At 33.6% G+C, this 11603-nt stretch overlaps 1 protein-coding gene across 1 annotated transcript; it reads right to left on the bottom strand.

Annotated features, from left to right (window-relative positions):
* Nucleotides 1–9648: 9648 nt before the first annotated feature.
* LOC133816514 (uncharacterized) lies at nucleotides 9649–11380 on the bottom strand. The gene is made up of 3 exons (XM_062248967.1): nucleotides 11051–11380; nucleotides 10419–10927; nucleotides 9649–10239 (listed from the first exon to the last, which is right to left on the bottom strand). The coding sequence occupies exons 1-3, from the start codon at nucleotides 11361–11363 to the stop codon at nucleotides 9799–9801; spliced, it is 1263 nt and encodes a 420-aa protein (XP_062104951.1). The 5' UTR covers nucleotides 11364–11380; the 3' UTR covers nucleotides 9649–9798.
* Between the last annotated feature and the right edge of the window lie 223 nt (nucleotides 11381–11603).

Raw genomic sequence — 11603 nt, 5'->3', positions numbered from 1 at the left:
ATATGATATTCTTTTTCTCAGCTTATACTAAGCAATTTGCGAGCTGATTTATTCTCCTACAAAATTGGGTATAACATATACCCCCAAAAGTGTCTACTTGGAATTTATGGAAGACTTTTGAATTTTCTCTCTTGGAAAATGTACCCACCTACACTAGTTGAGCATGTGGGGGACGTGTGTCATACTTCTGTGCATCAGTTCATTTTCCAATACTAAAAAGGAATGTCCCATCACTATTTGTCTTACTACCATTTGCAAACAATCCTCGGTTTGTCTCCCATTTCCTAATTGAACAACTCGAATTATTTTCCATTTCCCCTATATATAACCATTCTTTTTCTTCTCCATCACTCCTCATTCCACTTTATTCAAGCACTGAAACAAAAGAAGAAGAAAAAGATAGAGCTCCCGTCCCAATTTTGTCTCCTTCAACTTCGACGAATACTGTGCCATCTGCGTAATTTTTTCTCCTCAGCAATTTTTTTTCTTAAATGTTCTTGGGATGTTCTTAGAAATAAACATGAGAAGTGTGGAATTTGATCTATCTTTTAGATAAGTTTTTGGAGAAAGGTGTTTAAGGATTAATTGCTGGTAATACTTATCGCAAAGGTCATGGGCGCGACCCGGAGCACAAATAACAACTTCTCACATAAAGCATAAGCACCGCCTAGTCATTGTCTTTAAATGAACCGTCACTCTCACTAGCATTGAAATAAAAGAAGAAGGAAAATATAGAGCTCTTGTCCCAATTTTTTATCCTTCAACTTCGACGATTACTCCGCCTATCCTGTACGTTCGACCATTAAACTCCGACAGCCTCATACTTTTCTCTATTCCTTCGACCATCTGCATAATTTTTTTCCCTCAGAATTTTTTTTTCCTAAATGTTCTTGGGATGTTCTTCGAAATAAATATGAGAAGTGTGGAGTTTGATCTATCTTTTAGATAAGTTTTTAGGAAAAAGGTGTTTAAGGGTTAATTATTGTGAAAATTACATTTAATATGGGGTTTTTTAATAAAATTTTAAAAAATATGGCTTTTTTTTTTTTTTTTTTTTCTAGTATTATTTTATGGTTTTTTAAAATTTTTATTTTATTCTATGGGATTTTTGCACATTAATAGCTAAAAAGTCATATTTATGAAAAATCTCCTATTGTGAAAATTACATTTAATATGAGTTTTTTAATAAAGTTTTCAAAATATGGTTTTTTTTTTCTAGTATTATTTTATAACTTTTTAAAACTTTTATTCTATTCTATGGGATTTTTTTCCCATATTTATGTATAAAATCATTATTATACCATAGTTAAATTTCTAATTATATTTATAAATGTAGAAGGGTAATTATGTAATTTCGTGTGTAGAAGGGTTATTATGTAATTTTGTAATTATTTATTTAAGTTTTTATATTAAGTGGAAAAAGTTATCTTTTCAGTTTTATTTTAATTTTATATAAGGTAATTTTTACTTTTTACTTTTTTACTTTTTATTTTTGTCTGATTTCACTGAAGGTTTTCGCCCTTTCATGTTCTGCAACTGTAGCCGAACGGTGTTGGCGATCGGTGAGAGTGGCAGGCGGACGGTTGTCGTCTCAGGTGAACGGTTGCGTCTCTGGCGAACGGTTGTCTTCTCAGGCGAACTTTCAGTTTTATTTTAATTTTATATAAGGTATTTTTTACTTTTTATTTTTGTCTGATTTCACTGAAGGTTTTTCACCCTTTCTTGTTCTGCAACTGTAGCCGAACGGTGTTGGTGATCGGTGAGAGTGGCAGGCGGACGGTTGTCTTCTTAGGCGAATGGTTGCGTCTCTGTTGAACGGTTGTCTTCTTAGGCGAACGGCGATCGTGTTTGGTGGTTTTCCATTCGTCTGTTTTTCACAATTTCTGCTTCTCAGGCGAACGGTTGTGTAAGGATTTTTTCTTTTTCGTTTGTATTTCCTTCTGGTTTTCATCATCCACACACACAGTTTCTTTCTAATATGTGATTGATTTTGATTTTATCTACATATAACTTGATTGTAAGGGAAAGGGCTCGTGATAGGTGAAGATTTTGTTTATGTGGTATTTTAGGTTTCAATATTTAGGTGTTTTCTGACTTGTGATGGAAAAAGTCATTGTTGGAAGCAGATCTATGGTTTTTATGATGAGTCTTGTTACATATATCCTTCACTCTGTATATCTCTTCTCTTATCTATGGTGCCTGTAGTAATACTCGTGTGTGTTTTGTGTGTGTATATATATATTTATATATCTTTTCTGGTTTGTGATGGAGTAATTGGGATGGAAAAAGTAATTGTGGGAGGCAGTAATTGGGATGGAAGCAGTTATATTTATATCCTTCAATCTGTCTCTGTGTTCTCTTCTATATGGTGCCTTGTAGCAATATGCGTGTGTCTGTGTGTATATATATATATTTATATCTCTCTTTTTTTCTGTCATAGGGTGGGTGGACAGTGTAACAAGGCTCATAATGAACATTCTCATGTTGTGTACTGTTAATGATCAAATTAGTTATGAGATCTAAGGGCTGTCTTTGGTTGTACTTATTCTTTTGTTTTGAATATTCATGTTTGTTTATTCATGTTGTTTTATAATGCTACTTGTTAATCAAATATGTTATTGAAGATTTTTCTAATGACAAGTAATGATTATCTTTATTATTAGTAAATAGAAGTTACTTTGCAGTAGGTTTTGGTTTTGTTTTTTACCTCTACTATGTAGAAGTTAATCATTTTTTTGGCTATATTATATTTGTTCCTCAATCATTTATCTAAACTTTTTAATTCCTGATGGCATTTTGTGTTTTCTGTTTGTGTAGCAATGGTTCAAAAGGGAGGTGATGCTGGCTCTTCTAAGCCCTATGATCATGGTGGACCCTCATTAAAATTGCGACGTTCTCCTCGAAGTCCTGGGGGAGGGTTGAAGCCCTGTGGTCCTGTGATTATTGATGAGACAAACAAGCAGGTATTTTAGTTTTGTTATTTTCCTGGTTCAATTTTATTTTTTTTCTTATTTGGGTGTTTAGTCATTTTATAGTGATCAAATTTTTATATGCCCAGTAACCTGTTTCTATCTTTTTTTTTTTGTTTATTGTGATTTATTTATATTTATTTCTGTTATAGGTAATTGGTTGGATTGAGGTTATTGATATTTTAATTATGTTGTTCATATTTTAAGGTGACCAGTTTCTTTGATGCATATTTTGTTCCTTTTTATAGTGTCTGTTTTTTAGTGATTCTAAGTGATCATTTATTTGTGATTCTTTACTATTCTTGTTTCTATATTTGATATGTTTTTGGTTTTTATATATTGTATGCTTTTTTCTTTTGTTGTGTAATTTTATAGGTAACTGGTTACTTGTAGGATGTAACTAGTTACCCTTCAAGTGTATTCATTTTTAATTGTTGTTTAATGTTTAAGGTAACTGGTTACTTGTAGGATGTATATTGTTGTTAAATGTTTAAGATAACTGGTTACTTGTAGGATGTATATTGTTGTTTAATGTTTAAGGTAATTGGTTACTTGTAGGATGTATATTGTTGTTAAATGTTTAGGTAACTGGTTACTTGTAGGATGTATATTGTTGTTTTAATGTTTAAGGTAACTGGTTTCTTGTAGGATGTATATTGTTGTTTAATGTTTAAGGTAACTGATTACTTGTAGGATTCTTGTTTTCATTTTGATTTTTTTTTTTTTAAATTGTATATGTTGTAATGTTGCTGGTTACGTTTTAAAGTAACTTGCTTCCTTAGATGTGTATGGTTTTTTTAATGTTGTAGTAATTATTTATTTTAATATTCTTTTTTGTGGTATTTGTGTTATTTTTTTATTCAGGCTGTGCATTATATGATCAAACCAGAGTTTCGGTTTGGAAGTAAGGTTCAGCAATGGAATAAACACGAAGTTATAGCTGATTTGAAAAAAGTCTTCACCAAGAAGCAGAAAGCTATGTTTAGAAGGACTCCTTTTGGTCATTTTTTGGATGTGCCATGTACTGCATGGCAAGCGCAGCTTGTACATAGTGTTTTGATGAGGGAGGTTCATCAGGAAAAAGAAGAATTTGAGTTTTGGTTTAAGCTTGGTGATAAGGTAGTGAGGTTTTCTATTAGTGAGTTTGGATTAATTACTGGGCTAGATTGTGCTGGTAGTGTTGATTTAAGTATGTTTCCTGATGGTAAAAAAGGTATTAGGACAGATTTTTTTCCTGGTATTAAAGCAAATGACAAAGTTAGCAAAAATGAAGTTAGTAGCCTTTTTAATTCAGACAATTTTAATGCTATGGGGGATGAGCTTGTTGTGAAGTTGGATATTGTCCACTTTTTGGCTAGTTTTTTGTTTGGGACCCAGAATAAGACAAGGGTAGACAATAAGTTTTTTGGTATGGTTGATTGTGAGCTTTCCCTGTTGAAAAAGTTTGCATTTGGCAAAATTTTGTGGCAAAGAACTAGGTGTTATATGCGCTTTGCTTTAAAGGAGAGGAATGCTCTTTATATGAAGATTCCTAGAAAAGCAGATGGGTCTCTTGATAATTGGAGTTACAAGTGTTTTGGTTTTCCTCTTGCATTCCTTATATGGATTTATGAGACCCTTTCTAGTTGTTCATCGTTTTTATGTCGAAGGATTGATTCTTCATTTCCAAGGATATTGGATTGGCATAGCAAGGATAGTGTGAGTTATCAAGAAGTTCTTGAGAAAGTTTTTATAGATGAGAATGTAGTTTTTTTCCTCTCTTTGTTTTGTGTTGTATTTTTATATCTGTTATATTTGTAAGTAACTGGTTACTTCTCATTTTTATAACTTTTTGTTGCTATTCATGTTATTTTTTTTTATTCATTTTTTTTAAATTTAATGCAGTTTGATGTCAATATTGTCGTTCCTAATGCAGAAGAAAAGAAATTGGGTATATTGAAAAATTTATCATTTGAAAGTGTATTCTGTCCAACACCACCACCTATAGGTGATGACATTCCCCTATCGGAGATGCCTTTGTTGAGGCCTGGTCTCTTTCTTCCAAAGAAGCGTTTGGAGGTTTGTTTTTTTTTTTTCCTTTTTTTTTTTTTTAAACCCTTTTTATATGTCATTATGTTTTAATGTTTTTGTTATCTTGTTAAATTGTATGTAGGATCAATATAACAAGGGGCTTCAAGATCAAATCAAGGAGTTACATGTTAAGCTGACTGAAGTTCAAGCGTCGCAAAAGTTGATTATTGGTGAACTTGGTTGCCTGAATAAAAGTTTTGAAGCTGATTTTGCTACAGCTATTGGTTTGCTTGTAGACATTAAGTCTGCTGTGTCTGTGAAAACTGATGGTGGAGATTTAGATTCTGAAAATCAAATGGACTTTGACCATGTTTATCATGTAAATAGTTTATTGCGTAATTTTCTTTTCTTATATTATTTTGTTTGTATATCTTGATTAAATATTTCATTGCTTTTCTACAGGATTATGTTGATGATGTTTGTGTGGGGGGTACCAAGATGTTCAAGTTGATGAAAAGTTGGGGGTCGATTTGGAGCATTCTGTGAAGATTGCTTCAGATTTTGTTACTCATGTTAAGGTATGCTGTTTTAATAACATTTTGTCTAAGGAAGTAGTTTTTTTTTTTTATATTTGTTATAAATTTTAATTTCAATTTTTTCCTTTTTGTTTTTGCAGAGTCAATCTAACGAAGCCTCATTGCTATGCTCGACTCCTTCAACTTCTACATTTCATGTGTCAAATGAAATGTAGAAGATGATAAATGAGTCTACTAAGAGATCATCAAAAGATAGTAGTAATATGGAGGGTAAGAGCAATTGGTCAATTGTTGTCTATGATTCTTCAAGGTTTTCTGATCCTGTGGCTATTTTGCCTAAGAAAAGAGAGGCGAAGCCAAGTGCTGTTGTCAAGTCTCCTTTCATGACAAAGTTTGGTTCTTCTGAAGATGAAGGTAAACATAAAAGAAAGAAGACTGTATTGGATAATATATGTCCTTTTTCTAATGATCTTGGTCAGAATCACACTAAAGAACAAGCTTCTGAGTTTTATAGTTGGATTGAAACTAAAGTGAAGCACAATAACAAGTATGTACAATTTTTTTAAAATTTTTTTTTTTTTTGGTTTTGTGTGAAATTTTTTGTTTTATTTTCTAAATACTGTTTGATTTTTTTGTTTTGTAGGTATAAGAAATATGATGATAACAAGGTTGAGCCATCGATCGATTTCACTTTCATTTTTATTGACGAGAAGACTTGGTTCTACCGTTTGTATCATCGTGGGCAGTTTGTTGATTCATCGGTGAGTTTCTTTTTCTTTTTATGTTATGTTTCTCATTTAAAAAAAAATATTCTTTTGATGTGCTTGAATTCTATATTTCTGTGTTTTGATGGGGGTAACTAGTTCCCTCTGTCTTTTTTTGTGTTTCCACAATGTGTAACTGGTTACCTAAATGTATAATCTAGTAGTTTAGCTAGGGTAACTAGTTACCACAGTCATCTTTTTGTGTTGCAATGCTTTGTGTAACTGGTTACCCAAATGTATACATTGATGTTTAGCTGATGGTAACTTGTTACCCACACTTTTTATTATTTGTTGTGCAGTTGATTGGAACTGGTTACCCTCTGTTTTTTTATTATGTTTTGTTGTAAGTGGTAACAGGTTTCTACATAGTGGTCTTATAAGCCTTTATTTTTTAAAATGCAGCATATTGATGTCATGATGTATTATTTGAGGAGAAAGGTTAAGTTGTCCAAAGGTTTGATGAGGAGGGTCTCTACTACTGATAGTTGTTTTGCCCAAAATATTGTTTTCATGTATGAGAAATTTGTGAAAATCAGGCAGCGATACATTGAACATTGATGATAGTTATGTTGCTTTGAAGATTATGAGGGGCAACTCATTATTTTGCAGTAGTCACTGGAATCTACTTGATCATGTTCTTATGCTTGTTAATGTTAAGGATCTTGCTCATTGGCTTTTGCTACATTTTGACATAAAGAAGAGGTTGCTCATTGTTTATGATTCTATGTCGGGGGCGAGGCATGAAAATTTGAGTTTACCTGTAATTGAAGCATTTGCTATAATGCTTCCTCTTCTATTGGAGAAGATTGTTTTTTATGATCGTCGTGACATAAATCTTGATATTAGTCCTTATGATGTTGCTGAGACTGATGCTTTGCAATTGAGTATTGCTAGAGGCGTTCCTTAACAAGTTGAATGGTGAGCGTTTTTTTTTTAAGTTTGCTTATCTTGTTTGTTTCTAGTTTTGTTTTTATGTTCTTAGTTTTTTATGTGTTTGTAATATTGCAGTGACTGTGGGATTTTTACAACGTATTTTGCTGAGCAATTAATTCTTGGAAAGGAAAACGAGATGCCAAAAGAAATTGATGCTCAGTTGCTTCGCCAAGACATTGCTGTTAGCTTGTATTTTCATGGGAAGAAGAAACAAGAAGATGGATATTTGACTAGCGATGAGTTTTCTGAAAAGGTTTTGGATAGGAAGCAGAAGAGGAGGAAGACTGATGCATAGGTTCTCTTAAGACTACTGCATAGGTTATTTAGGAAGCTTTATGAAAGGATATTAGACTTTTTTTATTTTGTCTATACTCTAAATCAGATCATCTTTTGGAAATGATTACCAATAGTTAGTTTGATACTTGTATATGTTAAATTGGTACTGTTATACCCAAAAATTAGAGATCAATAACGTGGCAATAGAGGTGACAAATGGCAGTACATGGTCCGTAAAAGAGACATTAAATAGTCAATAAATACATTGACTCCTCAGAGTTGTGATAAAGGACCCGGTAGACTGACGAAGAATTTGGACTGCTTGAAAGATGTCATAACCAAGCCAAGTGCATCCTAGGAGACTAAGGAGAATGCATCCTAGGAGGCTAAAGGAGAATGCATCCTAGGAGGCTAAGGAGAGTGCATCCTAGGAGGCTAAGGAGAATGCATCCTAGGAGGCTAAGGAGAGTGCCTCCTAGGAGAGCTGAGGGGAGTGCATCCGAGGAGACCTCAAGGAGGATGTGGTCCTAGGAGACCCCAAGAGAGTGATCCTAGGAGACCCCGAGAATGAGGTCAGAGGAGAACTCAAGAAAGTGGTCCTAGGAGACCCCAAGGAGGATGTGGTCCTAGGAGACCCCAAGAGGGTGATCCTAAGAGACCCCAAGGATGAGATGCCAAGGAGGTTGCCTCGGACCTATCCGAGGTGAGAAGCTTCAAGGAGGTTGCCTCGGACCTATCCGGGGTGAGATGCCAAGGAGGTTGCCTTGGACCTATCCGGGGTGAGAAGCCAAGGAGATTGGTTCAAGGAGAAACATGACATGCTAAAGGAGAGTGCCATGTTAGAGGAGAGAAGTGCATGTCCTACCACCATGCACGTCCGACCAACACTTGCATGAGTGGTCAGTAGGAGGTGGATCAACTAGCTAGAGGAGACTAAGTCAAGATTCCCAGAAACAACTTCAACAAGATATGCGGGAATTTCTCATTCTTCCCACAAATGGGGGGTTTGTTACATTTTGAATTTTGAATGTTTCTTTGTAATTTAAATGTAATAAATATAATGAAATATCCCGGTTCTAAGGGATATCAGTTGTATGACCCTAAGCCTATAAATAGAGGGCTGATGGGATGAGAGAGGGGCTTCTTCTGCTTCTTCTTTCTAGAGAGAGAAAATTGGGTCTGTGTATTTTAGAGAGAGAAAGTGCTGATATTTGAGAGAACTCTTGTATTTTCACAATCTGTACTGAAGAAACTCAGTTGGCTCAGTCCATCTGATCTTGAGTATAGATCTATAAATCACAACTCTAAGTGGATTAGGCTATTACCGACAATCGGGGCTGAACCACTATAAAAATCTTTTGTGTTATTTACTTTTTGTTCATAAACTGTCTGTGTCGTTTTACATTCTCTTGAATGCTTGTTGTATTTGACGTTCTCACGTCGTTGGCTAAAAATACAGTCAACATGTACTATTTGTAAGACCTTGGTTACTTAAGGATATTATATATATCTTTTGATCTTTTCTGTGTTATTTATTTGTATATATTTACTTACTTTTTCGGAGATATTTTAATGGTAACCAGGTACTGTGTTTGGTGTTTGTCTTATATACAAAAGTGTAGCTGGGGTACTTTTGGTGCTTGTTGTTTTTTCTATTTGTGATAATTTTTAGAGCAAAGTACCCAGTTTCTCTTGTTTGTTTTTTTACTGTATTTCATGTTTAATAATTATATTTTATACATATTATACTTTTAAAGCAACTGAGATATTTTAATGGTTGCCAGGTACTTAGTTTGGTCTGTCTTTTATATAAGGGGTAACTGGTTACTTTTTTGGTGTTTGTTGATTTTCATTTTTTTTGTGGCAAATGTTAGATCAAAGTACCTACTTTATTTTTATGTTTTTGTATTTCATGTTTAATAATTATATATAATAATATTCAACTTTTTTAAAGTAACTGTGATGTACAAAGCAATTGAGATATAATAACCAAGTACCCAGCTGGGTCATTATGTTATATACAAAGTGGTAACTGGTTACCTTACCCAGAATATTATGTTTAATTTAAAAAAAAAACATGTTTTCATGGTGTTGGTTGCATAAATATTTGACATATATCAACAAAAAACCAACAATTTATTATAAAGGGAATCTTATATGCTTTGGTAATCATTCAATTTATTTGAATATGTAACAAAGTTATTATAATACTCAATATCAATGTATGAATATGAAAGTCAATCATTTAATGAATGAAGCTATGATATGGTTGTTTTACTGTAATATATCAAGCTATGACTTTTGTTTTTTCTACTTGTTTGCCTTGTCAATTGGTGGATTCCTACAAGTCTTCCTGTTATGTCCTGGTTGGCCACATTTACCACAGGTGATTATCACTTTTGGTTCTCCTCTTGATCTTATTCTTTTCTTTCTTGGTTTTCCTGCAGGGATTGTTGCCTTTGGAGGTAGCACCACTATGTCTAAGTGTTGTGGTAGATTCCATTCATCTTTATGGGGCAAATGATGAACATTTTCTTCATACATTGCTTTCAAAGTTTCTGTTTTGTAAAACTTTGCCCAGTAATCATATACTCCCAAGTTTCTCTTTGCAATTACAGCTACTACATGCCCACAAGGCATTTCATCTTCTTGAAACCTATTGCATGTACAAGTTCTATTGTGTATATTTACTGTGAAATTGGTCCCTTTTTCATCACGAACTTGATATTCTATTGGGTTGAAAGGCAAGACCTGAAAATAGTTTTGTGATGTATTAAAATAAAATAATAAACATTTATGTACAATTAACATTGAATGTATCCTGTTCCCACTCTGTTTAGTTTATTATTTTGTTTTTGCTGTTACCCAGGGTAATTGGTTACCATATATTGACAGAATAAAGAATAGTAAGAATAAGTTTAGTTGCATACCTCATACTTCATTTTTGAAACAATGTCATGTCTCAATTCATTTTCTGTTGCTGTAGACACTTTTGTGAATGTTCCATTTGCATTATTTGAATTGTTCCAAACCCACTTTTGAACCAAACTTCTAAGACATTCAACCAAGATATCAATAGGGAGATTTCTTGCAGCTTTTAGTGCAGCGTTGAGCGATTCTGTGATGTTGGATGTCATCATGGTGTATCTTTTTGTTGGTGAGTATGATCTTGCCCAAGTTTCATATTTGGCTTTCTCTAAATAGGGTCTAATGCGTCTGTCAAGTCTATCAAGGCTTCTCATGTAGTGTTCACATTCTGTTTTTGTGTATGCTTTTGCTGCTGCAATGAAATTCATTTGTAGCTCTTCTCCATGGTTTCCATACTTGCTTTTCAAATTATTGAGCAAGTGATACATGCAAGCTCCATGGAACGCATTTGGGTACACTATATGTACTGCATTCTCTATGCTCTTGTGTCTGTCAGAAACAATAGCCAATCCTGTGAAGGTAACTAGTTACTTTTATAAGATACTAAATGAAATAGCATGTATTTGTGTATTGGTTTTGGGTAACCATTTCCTTTTTATATGTAAACCATATGATAAAATTGAAGCTACCATACCTTCGGGTTCTCCATATGTGTCTCTCAGTTTGGAGAAGAACCAAAGCCAAGAGTTATCATTTTCTGAGTCTGCTATTCCAAAAGCCAAGACAAAAATGTTGTTGTTTGTATCTAATGTTGATGCTGAAAATAGGATGCCGCCATGTGCATTTTTTAAGAAAGTTCCATCAACAACAATGATAGGCCTCAAGTATCTCCAACCTTTGATTGAGTTGGAGAAAGCTATGTACAAGTATTTGAATCTATCTTCATTGTCTGTGAGCAGATGTGTTACTGTTCCTGGATTTGCTTGCTTCAACATGTGAAGATACATTGGCAACTTTTGATATGAATCATCAGGGTTCCCTCTTACTAGAAGCAAAGCTTTTTCTCTTCATCTCCATGCTTTTGTGTATCCCATGGTTACTCCAAAGTCATCATTCATGATGTCATTTGGAGTATAATTTCTTTTGATTGACTTGTACTTATTCTTTATTAATTCCCCAATTATGATGCTTTTTGATTGCCTATGATCCTCCATAACAATTTCAACAGAGCAAGTATGATTTGGAAT

The sequence above is a fragment of the Humulus lupulus genome, chromosome 2, assembly GCF_963169125.1.
Source record: "Humulus lupulus chromosome 2, drHumLupu1.1, whole genome shotgun sequence".
Taxonomy (NCBI): Eukaryota; Viridiplantae; Streptophyta; class Magnoliopsida; order Rosales; family Cannabaceae; genus Humulus; species Humulus lupulus.
This window is presented reverse-complemented; position numbering and strand designations above follow the sequence as displayed.